Source organism: Engystomops pustulosus, chromosome 6 (assembly GCF_040894005.1).
Source record: "Engystomops pustulosus chromosome 6, aEngPut4.maternal, whole genome shotgun sequence".
In the NCBI taxonomy this organism is placed as follows: Eukaryota; Metazoa; Chordata; class Amphibia; order Anura; family Leptodactylidae; genus Engystomops; species Engystomops pustulosus.
The window spans coordinates 184,260,735-184,283,408 of record NC_092416.1 but is presented as its reverse complement, the minus strand read 5'-3'; the positions used below and the strand labels follow the sequence as shown (position 1 = coordinate 184,283,408).

Below are 22,674 nucleotides of genomic sequence, written 5' to 3'. Positions count from 1 at the left end.
GAAGTCAGTATGGGGCATCCATATTGCGCTGCTTTGATTGCAACTTCAGGTCTCCAGCATGGCGGCAACAGATGGGCCGAGTTCCACTATGTATCTGGTGAAACACCTGAAAATTCTGCCTGACACAGCTCGTTTGATAAGGGGACGATGTATGGAGGCAGTGAACTAGTAGTAGATTAAAGGTGCTGCAGTTAAAACTATGTTAGTTGGATCTTGGGATGGAGCTGGCGCTCTGCTGCCAGGCGAGCTTTCGCCTATCCAAGCCCCTGTCTCTCGGCTACTCCCCAAACAGCACTTCTAAGAACCTTTTGTATAAGATCAAGTGTAGTAGTGTTCTTATAAGTTTGGGATATGGCGGGTGAGGGGAATGTAAACAGATGCGCAAGAAGCAATGAAATAATATCGGTAAATGATGAAATTTTGCCAGTATATTTTGTGGATTACACAGCAGGGTGGCGACAAAGTTAACAAGTTTGATGTGGAAGCCATGAAAACAACCCAAAATTCTGCCTGACACAGTTCGTTTGATAAGGAGACCATGTATGGAGGCAGCTATATGGACGACTTTTGGAGGCAGCTATGGCGATGATGTGTGGAGATAGCAATGGAGACAACGTGTGGAGGGAGCTAAAAAGACGACGTGTGGAGGCTGCTATGGAGACAATTTAATTTGGATAGTGCCTGTATGTGGCAGTCCAAAAAAGTTTTCAAACCAGAGGAGCAGGTAGGTGGTCCTCCAGAAAAATTAAATAGATTGAGTGCCTGTATGTGGCACTCCCAAAAATTGTTTAAAACAGAGGACCGGGTAGGCGGCCCTCCAGAAAAATTAAATACATAGAGTACTATAGCTAGAGCCAGTTGGCCATGGCAATAGCCAGTTTCCTCTGCTTTAGTGTACAAAGAGGAGGAGAAGGAGGACAATGAGGAGGAGGAGTGCATACATTATTCATGTTGAGCTTCTTTCACCTGGTGGAGAATGAAAATCCGGAGAAATCCAGGCTTTATTCATCTTGATAAGCGTCAGCCTGTCAGCGCTGTCAGTCGACATGCGTGTACGCTAATCGGTGATGATGCCACCAGCTGCACTGAAAACCCGCTCAGACAACACGCTAGTGGCAGGGCAGGCAAGAACCTCCAAGGCGTACAGCGCCATGTCCAGCTTTGAAACCCAGTAGTTGTAGGGAGCTGTGTGATAATTTAGGACGATGGTATGGTCAGCTACGTACTCCCTCACCATCTTTCTGTAAAGATCAGCCCTACTCTGCCGAGACTGGCAAAGGCCTTGTAAAGCGTACCCCTGCCAGTGCTGGACAAGCTGCCTGCTCGCCTACTCTCCCTCGCTACTTGTCCCGCAGAAGTACGCCCTCTGCCACTAGCGCTGTCAGAAGGGAAATACTATTTCAGCTTGTGCACCAGGGCCTGCTTGTATTCATGCATTCTCACACTCCTTTCCTCTCCAGGGATGAGAGTGGAAAGATTTTGCTTGTACCGTGCATCCAGGAGAGTGAATACCCAGTAATCGGTGCTGGAATAAATTCTTTGAACGCGAGGGTCACGGGATAGGCAGCCTAGCATGAAATCTGCCATATGCGCCAGAGTCCCAACGCGCAAGAATTCACTCTCCTCACTGGCCTGACTCTCCATTTCCTCCTCCTCCAACTCCTCTTCTTCTGCCCATACACGCTGAACAGTGAAGGACTGAACAATGGTCCCCTCTTCTGCCTTGCCAACATTCTCCTCCTCATCCTCCTCCACCTCCTCCGATATGCGCTGAGAAACAGACCTAAGGGTGCTTTGGCTATCAACAAGGGAATCTTCTTCCCCCTGTATCTTGTGACGAGCGCAAAGCTTCCGACTTCATGCTGACCAGAGAGTTTTTCAACAGGCCAAGCAGCGGGATGGTGAGGCTGATGATGGCGGCATCGCCACTGACCATCTTTGTTGACTCCTCAAAGTTATTCAGCACCTGACAGATATCAGACATCCACGTCCACTCCTCATTGTAGACTTGAGGAAGCATCTGGGGTATGGAGAGCTGAATGCTGGTGGATGCTGTGGAGGATCGTGGAGGCGAAGATGGGGTTTTCGCACGGAAGGTGTTTGGGCCGGGGTCCTGGGCAGGGGGCTGACTAGCAGATGACACAGGGGAAGGAGCAGTGGTGTGCCCGGCCGGAGGTGAACGGGCTTGGTGCCATTGAGTGGGGTGTTTAGCATTCATATGCCTGCGCATACTGGTGGTAGTTAAGCTAGTAGTGATGGAACCCCTGCTGATCCTGGTTTGGCACAGTTTGCACACCACAGTCCGTCGGTCATCCGGTGTTTCTTTAAAGAACCTCCAGACTTCTAAAAATCTAGCCCTCGCCACGGGAGCTTGACTACGGGAAACATTTGGCGCTGATGCTCCAGCTCTGGCCCTGCCTCTCCGTCTGGCCCCACCACTGCCTCTTCCAACCTGTTCTGCTATAGGACTCGCCTCCGTCTCAGAAGCACTGTGTTCACCCGGCCTATCAACCCAGCTTGGGTCTGTCACCTCATCATCCTCCGATCCCGCAGTCTGCTCCCCCCTCGGACTTCCTGCCCTGACAACAACTTCACCACTGTCTGACAACCGTGTCTCCTCATCGTCCGACACCTCTTTACACACTTCTTCCACTACGCCAATAATGTCGTCATCACCCACAGACTGCGACCGGTGGATAACCTGGGCATCGGAAAATAGCTCAGCAGCAACCGGACAAGTGGTTTGTGACTGTGGGAAGGGTCCAGAAAACAGTTCCTCAGAGTATGCCGGTTCAAATGCCAAATTTTGCTGGGAGGGGCAGACTGGGGGGAAGGAGGCTGAGGTGGAGGAGTGCTGATTTCGGTGACATGGGTGGACAAATGGCTAGAAGCATTGTCTGCAATCCACGACATCACCTGTTCGCACTGTTCTGGCCTCAACAGTGCTCTACCAGTAACTTGAGACATGAACCTAGGGAATGTAGCTCAGCGGCGTTCTCCTGCTCCCTCATCAGCAGGTGGTGTCTCACCCCGCCCAGGACCACGGCCTCTGACCCCTGCAGTAGTTGGACGCCCACGCCCTCGTCCTCTACCCCTAGCCCTTGGGTTACACATTTTCCAAATTAAAGTGTAAACTTTACATTTTTTTTATTTTTGTTTATTTTTTTATTTTATTTTTTTAAACAAAACGATGCTATCCTATTGCTATGGCTAGTTTCTAACCTACACTGACAGCACACAACTGGATTTTGTGCTGTGCTTGATGACTTTGAGTTATAAAAAGAAATAAACGTAAAAAAAAATAAATCAGAAGACGGTGCCTAATTCAAATCAAACCCCTAATAAATTGTCCCACTTCGATGTTTAACGTGGATATGTGTGTCACTAAGAGCTAAACACAACGGTCGCAAGTCTCCCAGCAAATTTCTCACAATATGGTACTAGCTGCACTACTAGTGGCAGCAAGCCCAGCCACAAGCAAACAAAAAAAAAGTAAAATATAATGCTATTGTAGGCCTAAGTAAGCCGTTGGGGTTCTGCTATGGCTATTTTCTAGCCTACACTGAAAGCAGACTGCTTTGCCAGATTACTATGAGTTATAAAAATAAATAAACGTAAAAAAAAATAAATCCGAAGACGGTGCCTAATTCAAATCAAAACCCTAATAAATTGTCCCACTTCGGTGTTTAATGTGAATATGTGTGTCACTAAGAGCTAAACACAACGGTAGCAAGTCTCCCAGCAAATTACTCACAATATGGTACTAGCTGCACTACTAATGGCAGCAAGCCCAGCCACAGGCAAACCAAAAAAAAGTAAAATAAAACGTTATTGTAGCCCTAAGAAGGGCTGTTGGGTTCTTGTAGAATCACTCCTGCCTAACACTATTCTAATAGAACACCCTAACGCTTTCCCTGACCAGCAGCAGCTCTCTCCCTAGCGGCATCCAGACTGAGAATGATCTGAGCAGCGCGGGCAGGGGCTAGTCTATTCCAGGGTCACCTGATCAGGCCAGCCAACCACTGCTATCGACGTGTAAGGGTACCACGTCATGCTGGGTGGAGTGCAGTCTCCTGGCTTGTGATTGGCTCTGTTTCTGGCCGCCAAAAATCACAACGGCGGGAGATGCCATTTTCTCGAGGGGGCGAGTATGTTCGCTCATCTCTACTTATATCTGTATGTTATATAAACTGTATGGATTTTTGACAATGAATGTCTTCCATAATTTCTATTCTCTTTTAATTATGTATAAGTAAAAACCGAATAAAAAGATAAAAAAAATAAAAAAAAAGGGCTAGGGACAATATTTTAAAGGACATCTACCACCACATTTCGGGGTGGTAGACTGCCACCAAATGTATGCTCGTCAACTTAAGGGTGATGGGGTCCTCCTGCGATGTTCCGCCATGTCCGCTACTCCGAAATAAATACTAAAATAATTTCAGTCCTCCGATTCTGGATTTTTAAACTGGGAACCTGGCATCCGTTAGGATTAAACTTGAAATCAAACATTACAGATTTTTACTAATATCTTATTCTTATATTAACACAATTATATTATACTGAAATATTTTTTGAGGATGTAATCCTTGTATTCTGTGTGTCTTTTGGTTATGTAAGAGTTAACTTGAGATGTAATTTGGACTAAAGCATTTCATTGGTGTTTGTTTATTTTAAATAGTGTTTTGCTAATGTGTATTATGCCATGACTAAGAGCAGAGAAGCTCGAAACGTTTAGGCTTTCCTACTCATGTAATGCTTTTACCATCAAGATGAAATAAAGATCTTGGGGCATATTTATCAAGACCTCAAGATGCCCTGAAATAATCACAAATGATAGTGCAACTTCCCCCACCGGGGCCTAGCCTTTTCTTGGGGCCTGGAGACAGCCGGGGCCCGGAATACCGGAGTGGCTGGCGGTTGCGGCCAAGGCACGCTAGTGTCAAGGTGCTAGGTATGGGAACCGGATGGCTGTCCTACAGCCTGGCAGGTCTCCAGCAGGTGGTGCTGGCAAGAAATGATGAGGGAGAGGCTGCTTTAGTAGCTCTCCCTGGGTTCCTGTGTGGTGGATAGGGTGCCCGTGATGGTGACAGCCATAGTAGCAGACGTTGTACAAAAATAACTTACAGTTCTTTATGGGAACTGACAGGAAAAGTGGATAACGTGCCAAACAAATCTTGACAAATAGTAGCAAAAAGATGCATTTGTAGAGGGAACCACAGGGATTGATCACCAGCCTGGATGCAAGGTCAGGCTGGGGATTAGCTGTGTCCTAGTAGGATTCTTCAGCTTGTCCTGGGTTACTTCAGATATCACCCTTGAAGGTAGGATGATACCCCTTTACTCTCACTAACTCGTCAGAGCTATACTGTCTCACAGCTCTGTCTGACTATTCTGACTGACTGGACTAGACTGACCTCTAGAACTTTCCTGACCAGGGGTTTTATTACTCCCACTGGTCAGGTGGTGGTTACTCCTCCAATTGCATCCCAGCTTACAATACAATATGAGAACAGGTGTGATTGGCTGATGGAAAGACATCACATTAAACAATTAACTCCAGCCTTCCCAGGCAGAATCTACCGCTGCAGTTTTCCCCGTGTTGTGTAGTGACCTGCTGTGGGGTTGATCAGACTCCACACAGGTTGCAGGCTACATATTGGGACATATTCGCAAACAACCCCTCTGCCTTGAATCGGCAGGGGTGTTGCATACCCCCGGGGCAGTTGAAAGAGCCGCCCTTAGCTCGACTATGGACTGGATAGGGCACAGAGGACCCACTGCTGGCCAGCAGCCGGGGCCTCCGGGGGGTCCGTGTAAGGAATAGCCGGTAGAGGTAAATACAAAGAGGCTCTTTGGTGAAGTGCAGGCTAAGTGATCTGTAGGGACAAGCCTCCCATGGTCCTGGAGACATTCGCCTGGGTTGGTGTCGGACAAAGACAAGGACATGTGTATTCTAAGCACGACAGTTGGGCGCTGACACCGTTAAACCAAACTGTACAGTATGTAAGGCGTGGTGTCATGTACTGTAATCCACTCCTTGCACCAAGGCCTGTATATTTGTTTATGAACACTTCTTCCCTGGCGACAAATATATAGCTTATGTGCATTACATTGGCATATGTGATACAATAAGACATTGTACAATTTACCTGCTGTCTGACATTCTTACCCTTGTGTGATTGGCATCCAGGTGCTACAGCTTTAGCACCCCTGGTCCCCTAAGGACCCGCAGTTTACGGACTACCCCCAGTTACGAAGCTTCGGTTTGAGGAATAAGATTGCGGTCAGAGTTTACATGAAAACGGTCCAACACAGCCACACTACAGTCTGAAAAGCCTATAAAAATGTTACTGCAAACTACTGACAATAGATGGCAGTTGTGCAAACATTAAATAACTCACATTGGCTTTAGCAGCCCAATGGGTAAGTGTTTGAACGTTACAAACGTTAAATGACAAGAGCTACTCAGGGTAGCAATAGCAAAGTGCCACAAAATGTCTATTTTCCTGTGGAGAAAAGGCATAAATGCAAACAGAATGTCTCAATCCTGCAAATAAAGAACATTCAGTGCAACACAAAAGTTATTAGCAACTTTTCCTTGTAGTAACTGGCTAAAAGTCTATCAGAAGGCTTTTGAAGAAAAAGTCCATCTTCTGGGCACAGCCCTTGACGTGGGAAAAGTGCAGTAAACAAAGGGTTGTAAAGGAACAGAATCCTTTGGTAGTTATCTCTGCTTCAGCAGAGGTGGATGCTAATGTAACATATAATACTGGTAAGCAGTTCAAGGAGAGTCTCTTGACTGAGGTAAATAAATAAAGGGAAGAGTCCCAGGAAAGTTTCTGGCTCTATGGGTTAGGGGCGCTCAGCCCAACTGGGAATAGCAGATAAAGAACATTATTTGCAATATACACAGTACCTGGAGAGGGATACAGCCCTTCAGGCGTTACTCAGAATCTGAATTGCAGTCTGTAGGAGTGAGTACTTCAGGATCGGCAAAGAAGACAGCCTTTGGCTTCCGATCTTTCTGTTGGGACAGCTGGTACTCTTGCAGATACGCAGGAGGTTTCCCCTTTGTCTCTCGCTGAGATCTCCTAAGTTCCTGTTGAGAGAAAATTACCATTTCTTCATTGTCGTCTCCAGAATCAGGCACTGGAGTAGGGATTGCAGGCTCCTCAGAGATGACAGGGACAACAGGTTCTAGGACAGGGTCATCCTCCACAGTCAGCAGCACTGGAGTAACTCTCGCTGGAGTAGAGACAATCACACAAAGTTGAGGCACAGTCACAAGTTCAAGGAAACTGGTGAACACAATAGGGCTATTGGACTAGAAGTTGGGGTCCTAGGACTTGACACAGGGGTGAAGGATCGTAGACATCTCTTCAGCCGGTTCCTGTGTAGCCGGATTGATGGACGGTCTCCTCTTGAAATCTCGTAGACTTCAGGGAGAGACTGTCCCTAACTAGGTATGGCTCACACTCCCATCGCCCATCTAACTTACTGGTGGGATGGTTGTTTTTCAGCCACACTCGTTCTCCGGGGACAAGGGGCTCATCACAGGCATTGCGGTCAAAGTCTCTCTTTTGCCTTTCTCGGGCCTCTTCCACCCGAAGATCGACAATTTCTCTGGCATCCGCCAGGCGCCTCTGATCCCAATCAGTCTGAGGGAGTAGAGATTGTGAATTGGAGTTTTCCATGTCCAGGGCCATATCGGCAGGGAGACGGCCATGTCTCTCGAACATCAAGTAGTAGGGAGTGTATCCTGTGGAGCAATGGGTGGTATTATTGTACAGGTATACTAGCTCCGGTAGTAACTTTGGCCAGTCAGCCCTTTTTGAAGGAGTCAGGGTTCTCAGCATGTTGATGAGAGTCTGGTTCATCTTCTCACAGAGCCCATTGCCCTGAGGATGGTAGGCTGTGGTTCTCAGCTTCTTGCAGCCATAGAGGGTACACAGTTCCTGGAACACTTGTGAGTCAAATGCAGTTCCTTGGTCCGTAAGGATTTTATCCGGACAGCCATAAGGGAGGATGAAGCTCTTCAACAGGGCCGCTGCGGTGGTCCTGGCGGACAAGTCTCTGACTGGTCCTGCAACCACAAATTTGGTGTAATGGTCGATTATTGTCATGGCAGATCTGATGTGACTGGATCTGCTGGGCTCCAACTTCACGTGATGCAGAGCCAGAATCTCCAAAGGCTGTGTGCTCACAATGGGATGTAGAGGAGCCCTTTGATTGTGTCGCTTTCCTCGAGCGATGCCGCAGGCTAGGCATTCCCGGCACCAGGTCTTGATGTCAGGCTTCATGTTCACCCAGTAGAAGCGCTTCCGGAGGGTAGCTTCTGTCTTTTGAGTGCCAAAGTGTCCGGACTGGTCGTGGTACATATCCAGCACTATCTTGGCATCCATCCGGGGAATCACAATCTGGTACAGTCAGTCATAGGTGATAGGATCCAGAGTTCTTTTCAGTAGGCCCTGATGCATACTCAGATACTAACTCTGGCGCCACAATAGGGATAATTCCCCATCGGCCCTCTGACGAATCCGTTCAGGCACTCGCCCACTAGAGAGAGAGTCCATAAGTTCTCCTATGGCGCGGCTATCAGCCTGCAGACTCATCCAGAGGTCTTTTTCTGCCGGCAGCACAGACTCTTCTGGCGGGGTAGCTGGTACTGCTTCTGACGGTAAGGAGTAGGTTCTCTGGACCTCTTGGCGCACAAACCGGGCATAGAATGCTGGCATTTCCACATCTTCCCACTGAGCATCCGTGGAGGGCCCCTTCCACTGGTCAGCGAGTCGGGACAGAGCATCAGCATTGTTGTTGGTCTTGCCAGCCCGGTACTTGATAGTGAAGTTGAAATTTGCTAACCTGGACGCCCATCGCTGCTCCAGGGCTCAGGATTTTAAAAACTTAGCCAGATGTTGCTCCTCTTAGGTCTTGGAGTAGATGATGATGTCATCCATGTACAGGAGGACGGTCTTGAAGTTCCAATGACCCAAACATCTCTCCATTAACCGCTGAAACGTGCCTGGGGCGTTGCATAGGCCGAAAGGCATGTTGTTGAACTCAAACAGGCCCATTGGGGTGGTGAAAGCTGTCTTCTTCCTATCTTCAAGCGCCAGGGCCACTTGCCAGTAGCCACTGGTCAGATCCAAGGTCGAGAAGTAAGCAGCTGACCCTAGGGCTGTGAGGGATTCCTCGATTCGAGGCAGCGGATAGGCATCCTTGTGGGTGATATTGTTGATCTTTCTATAGTCAACACAGAACCGAAGGGTTCCATCCTTCCTTTTTAGAAGGTCCAACGGGCAGCCCATGGGCTGTGACTCTCCCGGATAACATTGGCTGTCTTCATCTCTTGCACCAGCTTCTTCACCTCTTGGTAGCGGGCTGGAGGTATTGGCCGGTATCTCTCTTTGATAGGAGGATGAGAGCCAGTAGGGATGGTATGTTGGATCAGGGTAGTCTGCCCAAAATCCAGTGGGTGTTTGCTGAAGGCCTGGTGGTGCTTCATGACGACATCCAGGACACCTTGTACTTGGTCTGCAGGAGTAATATCGTCGTCTCCAATATTGAGCTCAAGCCACCAGGACTGCTCGGCAGGCTCACCCTCAGGAATTTGTTTCACCTCCAGCTGTTGGGAGGCAGACATAGAGGTTTCCACTAAGTCTTCAGGGTGGACGCTGAAGAGGGTGGCTACGGCTTGGTATCTTCTCAAATCCACTGTGGAATCTCCCATATTTAGTAGTCTGATGGGTACTTGTCTTCGGGATACACCGACTAGGCTCTTGGCAGCTAGAATGGGCAGGTCTTCGTCAGTTGGTAGAGGTTCTATAGCCTGGTAGTCTTGACCTTGGACGCCCATGCAGGCTCGGCACCGTACTAACATCTCAGTCCCAGATTGAAGGTGTACAGGTTGTGGATCTTTGATCCGGGCTCTGCAGATTTCTCCATTAAGGCCAGCAAACTTCTGTTGCACCGCTAGGACCTGCATAGTCTCCTGAATTGCCTTCCGGGAACCGGTGGCTACTGTTGGTAGAGAGTTGTGGAGAGCCTTCAACACTTCAGGGTAGCAGTTGCAGAGGACATTGGTACCCAGTACCAGGGAGAAGTTACCGTCTTCAGGCACTTGTGTCACCACTACGCCCTGCCTGGTTAACTCAGTGTCTCCAATGGTTAGTGTGGGTTCCCAGTAGCCGTGGATGGGTACGGTCTTCCCATTGGTAGCAATAATGTTCAAGTAAGCCTTGCGAGGCTGTGTTAAGGATGTTCCTCTTCGGCATCTCTAGAAGGTCGTACTTCGGAGGGTGGTCACTTGAAAGCCGGTAACAATTAAGGCCAATAGGGTTACTCCGTTAATGGTTACATGAACCGTGGGGCGAGTCCCCACGAACCTGGGCATCCAGTTGGCATCTCGGGGACTTAAAGGTTCTTCCCTTGGAGGTCGTCCCGTAGCTCCAAGGGTTTGTCGTTTAACTGACGATATCCATCCTCTTCATGCCCGTATTTACGGCAGTAGCTGCACCGCTGGCGGGGTTCCTTCTGACTCCAGGTGTTGATGGGCTTTGCCTCCCTTGGGCGCGGTTTGACTGGGGAGTCACAAGCAGTGACTGACCGTACAGAGTCCCCTGGTGGTTTTCTCCGTGTTGAAGAGACTGTTACTTCCAACTGAGACAATCAGTCAGGTATTTTACTCATGGTGTCCGCCAGGTTAGTGACTTGTTCTGCTAGAACAGCAACTTCCGCAGACGGGGAAGGCAGTGATGTTGGCTGCGTTGGATGACAAGCTAGAGCAGTGTCCTCCATTTCCACGAATTCAGGATCTTTCTGCGGTCCAGTGGGCAGTCGGTCCCCTAATATGTCAATGGCAATTTCCTTGAACTCAAGAAAGGAGGTTTGGGCATGTTGAGAAGAGATTATCTTTAGTTGACACCTTTGATTTCTATCAACAAGTCCATTAATGAATTGTTCCCTTAGGGTTTGGTCAGAGTTTTCAGCCTCTTTGGGATCAAGGTGAGTTATGGCCTTCCATGTCTCCTGTACGGAGAGGGCAAAGTCTCTGAGGGACTCTTGAGGCTTGTCTTTTCCCGAAGAATTTCTGCTTCAACTCTGAGGCAGTACATTTGTCAAAGGTGTTGCGCAGCCTATTGAGAATTTGGACCACATTCTGGTGCTGTTCTCAGGGCCAAGACTTGACTTCCTGGAGAGCGGGTCCCTTTAACTGCCCGGTTAGAATGCCCACTTTCTGTTCCTCTGTGAGCGGATATAGGGCGAAGGTAGCTAACAACTTGGCGCTGAATTCAGGGAGAGTGTGTAATACTCCCTTGTAGTGTGGTAACCAGGGGGCCCCCAGATAGTAAGGCATAGTCAGAGGCATCATGGTGGGATTCCCGGGGACACTGGCTGTAGCAGGGCTGAAGGGACTCTCTGGCGGGCTTAACATGCTCAGGTACCCTGAGGAGGGACCAGGGGCCGGAACCTGCTCCGGTCTCGTATCCTCCTCCTGGGCTGACATGATTGAGCTAGCCTAATGAGGCCTAAGGGGTACTCAATGTCCGTTGCTATGGGCGATGGCCAGTACTGGGGAATCGGGCACTATAGATCACAGTCACTATCCCTTGGGAGGTGAGCCAATTAACCTAGCGTCGGAAACAATCTCTACCCCCCTTTAACTCCCCAGCGGTACTCACTCAGGATCAGCCGGGGTGACAGGACAGCTCCGGTGCACAAAGGACTCCGTTTCTGATGTCGGCAGGCAGCCAGGATTCAGCGGTGTTCTCCTTCAGTCGCAGGACACGTGCGCCGGGACTCCGCTGCTGGCAGGCTTCAGGCGCGCCCTGCGCAGTAATCCAAGATGGCCGATTAACCCTCTTCATTGCTGGCCTCCCCGCTCCGGATGTAGCAGAGCTGGTAAAGTTCTGTGGCAGGGATTAACCTCCGGATCGCTGGAGCGATGCTCGACAGCGAGTGGCAGCAGTTTAATACAGTCAATGTGGAAAATAGCACAAAGTCACTTGGGCCTAAACTCGGATGGCAGCAGGGTTAGGCAGCACAGTAGATTTCTATAGAAAGTATATAGTGCCAGAATAAGGCACCTGGAGACAGCCGGGGCCCGGAATACCGGAGTGGCTGGCAGGTCTGCAGCAGGTGGTGTTGGCAAGAAATGATGAGGGAGAGGCTGCTGTAGTATTTCTCCCTGGGGCAACCCTTTGGGGTCTGGAGTATGAGTTCCTGTGTGGTGGATAGGGTGCCCATGATGGTGACAGCCATCGTAGCAGGGATCAGACGGAGGAAGACGTTGTACAAAAATAACTTGCAGTTCTTTATTGGAACCGACAGGAACAGTAGATAACGTACCAAACGAATCTTGACAAATAGTAGCAGGCTGGGGATGCACTTGGAGAGGGAACCACAGGGATTGATCACCAGCCTGGATGCAAGGGCAGGCTGGCAGGTAGCTGTGTCCTAGTAGGATGCTTCAGCAACACGTCCTGGGTTACTTCAAATATCACCCTTGAAGGTAGGATGATACCCCTTTACTCTCACTAACTCCTCAAAGCTATACTGTCTCACTGCTCTGTCTGACTATTCTGTCTGACTGGACTAGATTGACCTCTAGAACTTTCCTGACCAGGGGTTTTATTACTCCCACTGGTCAGGTGGTGGTTACTCCTCCAATTGCATCCCAGCTTACAATACAATATGAGAACCGATGTGATTGGCTAAAGGAGAGACATCACATTAAACAATTAACTCCTGCCTTCCCAGGCAGAATCTACCGCTGCAGTGTTCCCCGTGTTGTGTAGTGACCTGCTGTGGGGTTGATCAGACTCCACACAGGTTGCAAGCTACATATTGGGACGTATTCGCAACAACCTCTCTGCCTTGCATCGGCAGGGGTTCTGCACTAGCTTATTGCTACCACTTTCAAATATTTTGCCCTCTTTGCCAACTTTACGCCATTGGGGCATGAAGGGGCGTGAGTGGGGCATGAGCGGCCGGGTTTGGGGCGACGCGGGGTGTTACTGTCCTCGTGCTGGCGCACTCACTGCTACCGACGACTTTTATGCCTGGCATGCAATACATACTATGCAGCTGGCTGCCCCGATTCATAAAGAGGCTTTTGCCTTTTGATGTACCGCACTGCGACAATGCAGCGGCCGGGTTATCATACACTGGCGCACGAGCGCTAGTGTATGATAAATATGCCCCATTGTGATCTTACTTAGGTGCCTCGGACAACTTCTTTCTTGCTGTTTACAGCTTTCACTGTCCGGGTCAAGGTAGTGGACCCACTGTACCACTGCAAGCAATGATACAAGCCGACACCTAGGAGTGGAGTCTAAGTGGCACCCGGTTTTTACCAGAGCCTGTCGCAAAGTGGGTTGGACTTGCTGCGGCAGGATACCACCAGGTCGCTCCACAGACGAAACTTGCTTGCGGTGAGCGAGGCGAGGTACAGAGTCAACAGGCAAAATCGGAGTAGTTGTCAGGCGGAAGGTGAGGACAGGCGGCATAAGATCGGAGTCGGGGATGTAGCAAAAGATCAAGACAGGCGGCAAAGAATCGAAGTCAGGAACGTAGCAGGAGGTCACAACGGCTAAAACACAGATCGTCAGGGAACGCTTTCTCAATGGTATAAGGGCACAAAGATCCGGCAGGGCATGAGGGAAGAGGTTGGCTATTTATAGATTGTCAGGTGGCCAGTGGCAATTAGTGGTGCGCTGGCCCTTTAAATCTCATACTCCTGGCATGTGCACACCCTAAGAGGATGGGACGCACGCGCTGGAGCGAGGAGACCGCCACTGGAGCGCAGCGGGGTATGTGAACCTGCTGCTGGTGTGACGGGTCTTCTACCAACTCTTCCATGGCAGGAACATCAGTAGACACGGAGAGAGGAAGAGGTGGGCGTGGATTTCGTCCATAAACAACAAAGAAAGGAGCAGCACCGGCAGACTCAGAGTCCAGAGAGTTGTAGGGGAATTCTGCCCATGGCAGTAGAGTGGACCAGTTATCCTGTTAGGTGGAGATAGCAGCAGCCCAGGGTCTGATTAACCCTCTCAACTTGCCCATTGGACTGTGGAGGGTACACAGAGGAGAAGTCCAGCATCACTTTGAAGTTGACCGCACAGGGATTGCCAGAAATGGGAAACAAACTGGACCCCATGATCTGAGACAATGTGCAGGGGAAGTCCATGACGCCGGAAGATATGGAGGAAGGAACAGGCTAGCAAGAGGAGGAGACGAAGGTAGACCAGGCAGAGGAATAAAGTAGGACACCTTAGAAAACCGATCTCTTACCACCCAAATAATTGTATTACTGGAAGAAGATGTGAGAGCCATAATATAGTACATGGCTATGTGAGTCCACGGGCAACTGGGTATCAGCAACAGCAGGAGCAGACCTGCTGGCTTGAGAAGTGACGACTTGTCAGGGGCACACAAAGTGCAGGAACTCGCAAAATCTCGAACGTCCTTGACCAGATCTTGCCACCAGTAGAAACGAGATATGAGAGCGACGGATCTCTTCACACCAGGGTGCACAGCCACACTAGAGCAATGTCCCCAAGTTAATATCCTCCTCCGTAGAGCGGATCGGACATAGGTCTTGCCAGGAGGAAGCTGCCGTAGATCCACAGGAGCGACAACAAACAACGTTCAGGAGGAACAATGTGTCTAGGAACGGATTCTTCCCCAATTACATCAGTGGCACGGGAGAGGGCATCGGCCTTAACATTCTTCTCTGCAGGACGGAAATGTATCAAAAAATTGAAATGGGAGAAGAAGAGGGACCAGCGAGCCTGTTGTGGATTGAGACACTAAGCAGTCTGGAGGTACAGGAGGTTTTTGTGATCAGTATAGATACTGACTGGATGAAGAGCTCCCTCCAGAAGATAATGCCATTCTTCTAAAGCAAGTTTTATGGCCAGAAGCTCCCGATCACCAATAAAGTAGTTCATCTCTGCAGGTGTTAGAGAAGAAGCCGCACGTGAGGGTTCAACCTTTGGGCCCTTTCTGGGTGAGAACAGCTCCAGCACCAACCGAGGAGGCGCCAACCTTGAGCAGGAACTGTTTCTCAATAGCTGGTTGAGAACAGGAGCAGAGGCAAAGGCAGAGTTCAGCTTGGAGAAAGCTTCTTCAGCCGCCAGAGGCCACAGCTTAGGATTGGCGTTTCTCTTTGTCAGTGCCACAATGGAAACACGAGGGAGGAGAAATGCGGAATGAACTGCCGATAGTAATTAGCGAAGCCCAGGAATCTCTGGATAGCACAAATTCCTACTGGGCAAGGCCACTGAAGTACTGCAGATAACTTGATAGGATCCATCTGTAGCCCTTTGTCAGAGATGAGGTAACCGAGGAATGGAAGACTCTTCTGATGAAACTGACACTTCTCGAGTTTAGTGCTTAGGCGCCTTATAACTTGTCGTACCTGAATCTGATGGGACTTGAGGTCTGCAGAGAACACCAGGATATCGGTCAGGTAGACCACAACAAGGTATGTAGCAAATCTCTGAAAATGTTGTTGATGAACTCCTAGAATACAGCTGGTGCATTAGAGTCCAAACGGCGGGACAACATACTGCAAATGCCCAGTAGGAGTATTGAAGGCGGTCTTCCACTCATCGCCTTCCCAGATATGGATGAGGTTATGTGCCCCGTGTAGGTCTAGTTTGGTAAAGATCTTGGCTCCATGTAGGCAGTCGAAAAGTTCTGTGATCAAAAGCAATGGGTAGCGACTCTTCAGTGTAGGGTTAAGGCCATAATAGTCTATGCATGGACGGAGTGAGCCATCCTTTTAGGCCACAAAAAAAAACGCTGCATCGGCAGGAGAAGAGGACCTGTGTATAAACCCCTTCTACAGGTCCTCCTTCAACAAGGTGGTCTCAGCAGATGATGCCTGGGCTGGTTCCTCAAAGACGGCCCAGAATTCCGTGAGGAACGCGTTGATGTTGGCAATGACCAGGTTGTTCCTATCCCAGAGGGGGTGGTCCATGCCAGGGCTTTCCCGGAGAGTAGACTGACCACAAATGCCACCTTAAGACTCTCTGTGGGAAACTGCGGAGGCATCAGGTCAATGTGCAGTGAGCACTGGGTGATGAAGCCCTGCGCGACTTGGCGTCTCTGTCATATTTGGACTGCATGGGGTTCAGTAGAAGGCTGAGTAGCTGCTGTTACAGATGGTGCCGTAGGAACAGGATGCTGCTGGGTGTTCAGAAACTGCTGCATGAGGGCGGTGAGATGGGAAAGTTGCTTGTCCTGCACGGCAATCTGCTGGGACTGCTAAGCCACGATGGTGGTGAGGTCAACCAGTTTTGGCAAGGGAACCTTGGTGGGATCCATGGCCGGATCTTATTGTCAGGGTCGGGGTAGTATACCCTGCGACCGATGTCGCTAGCCGACACCTGGGAGCAGGATCTCAGTGACACCTGGTTTTCACCAGAACCTGTCACAAAGCGGGTTATACTTGCTGCGGCGGGATACCACCAGGTCACTTCACATTCGCGACTTGCTAACGGTGGCAGCCAAGGCGAGGTACAGTTGTTGTCAGGCGAAAAGTCAGGACAGGATCGGAGTCGGGAAGGAGCAGAAGGTCATGACCGGCAGCAAAGAATCAATGTCAGGAACATAGTAGGAGTTCACAACGGGTACTGCACAGACAGTAAGGGAATGCTTTTTCGATGGTTTAAGGGCACAAATATCTGGCGGAGCATAAGGGAAGAGGTTGCCTATTAGGTTGCCAGCGCCAATTAGTGGTGCACTGGCCCTTTAAATTTCAGACGGCCGGCACACAAGCTCTAGGAGGTGGGCGTGGGTTGCAGTGAGAAGACCATCGCTGGAGCACGGCGAGGTAAGTGAACCTGCTGCTGGCGTGAGGGGGCACAGGGAGGCACGTTGGTGCGCCTGCAACCTGGGACATGGGTCGCAGGAGCACCCGTGACTTTTGCTTTGTGCTTCCTTTTTGTTTTATTTTGAAATTGAAACTTGTATGAAAAAAAGGCTTGGTTTCATGCACAACCAGTTAGGGAGGGCAAACTGTTATAGTAAGTTTTGGATGTTTCTCTTCATAGATCTGGTGGAGCAATCCCTAGTAAAATTCTTAAGCCTCTCAAGACATTTAGTAAAGGGGTATACAGGGTCAAAGATTCATTTGCCCCGAGTGGAGGACAGATTTTATAGTGTCCAAGTTGGGGGTTAAAAAGAACCTTCTTCATGTCTGGTGACTTTTCCAATTTTCACCCTTTTTCTTGTATCAGGGTGAAGATATGAAGAATATTACTGCTCCAGAGACATATGTGAGGGGCGATGAGCGATGTAAGGAAGAGATTCCTACAGGTAACTGCCCAAGTGAGTAGTAACCACTAGGTAAAGCAGAGACGAGTGATAACACAATAATGAACATGGAGACATAGACTAAGAAAAGCTAGAAGGTGGGAGCTATGAGGGTCAGGAATACTGCTCACCAGGACCTCGGAGGAAGAGACTGAGATGTTACATCAGTAATAATACAGAACCTTTTGGTGCACTGGAAAGAGTTTTCTCACAGCCAATGTTCTTTTTTTGCAGATGACTGTACCAAGAGCTCAGAGGAACATATGATATCAGAATCTGAAGCAGAGGAACCTTATATGACAGTAGATGCATCCGAAGAGCAGGACAACATCCCAGATGAATCCTCAGACCTTCACAAGACCAATCCATCGCCTGATCCTATTAAATTGGATCTATCTACAGAATCATCAGGAACTGCAAAGAACATTATCATAAGTCATACAGAGGAACTGCTATTTATATGTTCAGAATGTGGGAAAAGCTATACAGAAAAAATAAATCTTTTAAGACATCAAATAATTCGCACGGGGGAGAAGCCATTTTCATGTTCAGAATGTGGAAAAAAAAATCAGTTTCAGAAATCATATCTTGCTAGACATCAGAGCATTCACACAGGGGAGAAGCCGTATTCATGTTCTGGGCAAACTGCTATAGTAAGTTTTGGATGTTTCCCTTTATAGATCTGGTGGAGCAATCCCTAGTAAAATTCTTAAGCCTCTCAAGACATTTAGTTAAGGGATATACAGGGTCAAAGATTCATCTGCCCCGAGTGGAGGACAGATTTTATAGTGTCCAAGTTGGGGGTTAAAAAGAACCTTCTTCATTGTCTGGTGACTTTTCCAATTTTTCACCCTTTTTCTTGTATCAGGGTGAAGATGTGAAGAATATTACTGCTCCAGAGACATATGTGAGGGGCGATGAGCGATGTAAGGAGGAGATTCCTACAGGTAACTGCCCAGGTGAGTAGTAACCACTAGATAAAGCAGAGACGAGTGATAACACAATACAGAACATGGAGACATAGACTAAGAAAAGCTGGAAGGTGGGAGCTATGAGGGTCAGGAATACTGCTCACCAGGACCTCGGAGGAGGAGGCTGTATTATTACATCAGTAATAATACAGAACCTTATGGTAAGCAGGAAAGAGTTTTCTCACAGCCAATGTTCATTTTTTGCAGATGACTGTACCAAGAGCTCAGAGGAACATATGATATCAGAATCTGAAGCAGAGGAACCTTATATGCCTGATCCTATTAAATTGGTTCCATCTACAGAATCATCAGGAACTGCAAAGAACATGATCATAAGTCATACAGGGAAAGTGCTATTTATATGTTCAGAATGTGGGAAAAGTTTTACCCTAAAATCAAATCTTAGAAAACATCAGAGAATTCACATGGAGGAGAAGCCGTATTCATGTTCAGAATGTGGGAAAGGTTTTACTCAAAATAATGAGCTCCTTATTCATCAAATGTATCACACAGGAGAAAAGCCATTTTCATGTTCAGAATGTGGAAAAGGTTTTAGGCAGAATTCACATCTTACCACACATCTGAGAATTCACACAGGGGAAAAATTTTCATGTTCAGAATGTGGGAAATGTTTTCCACGCTTCGGATGTCTTGTTAGACATAAGAAAATTCACACAGGGGTGAAGCCGTATTCATGTTCAGAATGTGGGAAATGTTTTCTAACCAGGAGAAATCTTGTTAGCCATCAGAGCATTCACACAGGGGTGAAGCCGTATTCATGTTCAGAATGTGGGAAAGCTTTTAGCCAAAAATCAGATCTTAACATACATCAGAGAAATCACACAGCAGAAAAGCCATTTTCATGTTCAGAATGTGGAAAAGGTTTTATCCAAAAATCACATCTTACCAAACATCAGAGAATACACACAGGGGAAAAGCCATTTTCATGTTCAGAATGTGGAAAAGGTTTTAGCCAGAAATCACATCTTGCCAAACATCAGAGAACTCACACGGGAGAGAAACCATTTTCATGTTCAGAATGTGGAAAATGTTTTTCCTGCATTGAACATCTTGTTTCACATCAAAGAACTCACACAGGGGAGAAGCCATTTTCATGTACAGAATGTGGGAAATGTTTTGCCCATAAATCAGATCTTGTTAGACATCTGAGAATTCACACAGGGGAGAAGCCATTTTCATGTTTAGATTGCGGAAAATGTTTTTCTCAGAAATCGGATCTTGTTTACCATCAAACGCGCGTACACAGTGGTAAAGCAGAATTCACATTATAAATCGGGGGGAAATGTTTTGGCAACAGATTGCAGATGTTTTAGCCTTAGATTGTGTGACGTACTAAGTGGAACATGTTAAAAAAAACTGATGATTCCAAGTCATATCTATATTTAATTTTAAGATCTAAGAATTTGTTACTAGTTACCAGACATTTACTTATAAAATATAATTGTCACTGCCCCATCTTTAAAGAAATTATAATGATGAAACAGACAGCTTGGTCTCTCTTTATAGCGGCTGAAGAAATCAGAAATAAATAACTTCATTATACACCTTAACACTAGGGATGGACTTGGCCCTGACTGTGTTTTCTGATGTAGTGCTGAGGCTTTTCCACATTTCCTGCTGAGGCATCTCAGGATTGATAGCAGTGCAAAAGTGACACTACATGGAGCACAGGCTGCCAAAAATGCAGTTTTTCCTGTAGTCTGAGGATGATAGAATAAAGAGAAGTTCAACTTGAAATCTAACAGCTTAAAGAGCGCTATTAGCTGGAACAGCCTTCCCCTTTCCCTTTTTGGCAGGATAGCGGCGGTAAAAATGACTATCCTGCCTAAGCTGCTTTATCTTTTCGAAACATTACCAGCATCGGTGCTATTACACTTTATATGGGCGAAGAAGAGACACAGGATCTCTAGGACTGTTTTGATCTCTCACAAATCCAAGGGGGGTTTATCGGTGCCGGATATAACCAGGTATTACTGGGCGACACACTGGCGGCGTATTCCGGCATGGTTCATCCTGTTGGCATTTTATAAATGGATGGAGATAGAAAAATTGTGGTTGGCCCCCTTTCACCCTAACTCCTATCTCTGTCCTAAAGAGGCACCCGCGTTACCCAGCTCTCAGCTAGGCCCTATTTCATTCATGATAAAATTACGGAGGGCCTGTTTGAACAGGTTTCCACTGGTATCTCAGTGTTCTCCTGTGCAGTCTTTCTTACACACTCCTTCTATGCAGCAGGCAGGAAATCAAATCCTGGCATGAGAAGGGATTATTCCGGTTTGCAGACATTGTAGACTACGAAGATCTTGCCATTTGACGCCTTACAGGACAAATTTCACCTCCCGCCCTCGGCCAATCTTACATTAGACACTTACTTCAATCTTTGGATAGTACTGAGACGGTCTCAGTACCGCTACCCACACCTCCAGCCTTATATCAGATATCTACATGATACTATTGTACCCGAACTCAGATGAACCTATCGCACACCCATACATGGCCAAGTGGGAGGGCATAGTGGGGGACCTATATCACAAGAAACAAGACAACTGATTTGGCAAAGGGCGGCTAAAACCTCCTTATGAACCAGTACAAGCTAATGTCGCAACAGTATCATACTCCATCCTTGTTTCATAGATTATTCCCAGACATGCGGACAATTGCTGGCGATGTGGCTCAGTCGGGGGGACTCTTCAACACATCTTCTGGACATGTCCATTCATACAGCCTTTTTGGCAGGAGGTGAAGACTCTCCTCCAGGCAGTGGTAGCGGTGGCTATTCCACTCTCTCCTTTATTTTACCTGTTGAATGTCTCCCCTCAGCCCATGGCCAAGACAGCTAATAAACTGGGTTGACACATCCTCACAGCTGCGAGGTTTTTGATAGCGCAATTCTGGAAAAGGCAAGCCCCTTCCCTCTCGAATGGACCTACTCTCCAGGGTAAGGGAAACTCGCAGTATGGAATCCCTGACTGCCTCCCTGAAAAATCGCATTTCATTGTTTGATAAAACATGTGAGCAATGGGATCGCTTCTGGGTAGAAGAGCGGGCGGGAGAGGAAGTGATATGGATACCCCCTTTTATTTCTACCAAAATGTTATTTGTTGTTATTGTTAAGTATAAATGGCTTCCCTCTGTCTGTTCTTTTTTTTTTTTTTCTCCTTTTCTACGTCCTCCAGGTCCCTCCAATGTAGGAGAAAGATATCGCAATTTGAATCTACCCACAGATTTTTAGACGGAGACCTGTAGAAATGAAATATCTTGCGGGACTTGGGCCTGTTGGGTATAATTTTAATGGCTTCTTCTGTATAGCTTTAATATTATGGGAACATTATACTGTTAGGCTTAGGTTTGAAGCCTCTTGTTATCCCAATGGAAAGGGCAATTGTTAATATTCCATGGGATAAACTCTGTCTTACTCTCGTATTATTATTGAAAAACTTCAAGGCATAAAATGTACTTGATAATTCTTGTTTGAAAAATGATAATAAAAATACAATCATAAAAAAAAAAGAGTGCTATTAGGCCTTCATAGAGAACTTATCATCTGCCACCCACTAGAACTTCTGGATTATATTAGCAGATCAGTTATAAAGTCCAGAGAAACCAGACAGTTTTTTATTTCGATCCCCGAAGTAGAATTTTCTGGCTTTTGGAAGCGCAAGCGTACTCGAGTCCTAGTCCTAGGCCAGCTTAAAATGATTTTGCAACATTCCTGAATATTCCTGCATTCCAGTGTGTTCCTGTGTTGCCATGTTCTTGTGTTACCAGAGTCCCTCCGTGTTTCTGTGTTGCCAGAGTTCCTTCGTGAGCTGAGCTCCTGATTTCCTGTGTCCCATGTGCCGTGTGCGGATTGGACATGACATTGCATCTCTGTCGCCTGCCCTGACCTTGTGCCTGGACCCGACCACAAGACTGTCTTCCGTTAAGGTACCTCAACCTCGGCTGCCACCGCAGGCTAGTCACACCTGTGGAACGACATGGTGGTACCCTGCCTCATCAAGACCATCTTGCTTTGTTGCGGGCTCTGGTGAAGACCAGGTGCCACTTAGATTCTGGTCCCAGGTGTCGGCTAGTACCACCTCCCGTGGTGGTCCAGAGGATCCTCTCATCCCGAATCCTGACAGTAAGATCTGGCCATGGATCCTGCTGAGGTTCCACTTTCCGGTCAGCCCGAACTTTTCACCATCGTGGTCCAGCAATCCCGGCAGATTTCCGCTCAACGCAAACAGCTGGGACAGGTCACCGCCATGCTGCAACAGCTGCTAGCCGCTCAACATCAGCAACAGGTTCCTGAGATTGCTCCCGCAGCTGCTGCTACCCCAGCCTGTCTTCCTGCAGCTGAACCTAGGCTACGGAT

At 47.9% G+C, this 22,674-nt stretch overlaps 2 protein-coding genes across 2 annotated transcripts in view; both read left to right on the top strand.

Annotated features, from left to right (window-relative positions):
* Positions 1-22,674, top strand: part of LOC140066024 (uncharacterized) — a 110,543-nt gene that overhangs the window by 12,407 nt on the left and 75,462 nt on the right. Inside the window, exons 4-5 of the mRNA XM_072113588.1 lie at positions 17,250-17,340; positions 17,560-17,978. Coding sequence (XP_071969689.1) covers positions 17,250-17,340; positions 17,560-17,978 — 510 coding nt within the window. The remainder of the gene's footprint in view (positions 1-17,249; positions 17,341-17,559; positions 17,979-22,674) is intronic.
* Positions 18,507-21,759, top strand: LOC140065407 (uncharacterized). Its single transcript, XM_072113025.1, has one exon. The coding sequence runs from the start codon at positions 18,533-18,535 to the stop codon at positions 19,586-19,588; it is 1,056 nt and encodes a 351-aa protein (XP_071969126.1). The 5' UTR covers positions 18,507-18,532; the 3' UTR covers positions 19,589-21,759.

Bases quoted from the DNA above. Each gene is read 5' to 3' on its own strand.
- LOC140065407 (XM_072113025.1), top strand. From the start codon at position 18,533: ATGATATCAGAATCTGAAGCAGAGGAACCTTATATGCCTGATCCTATT.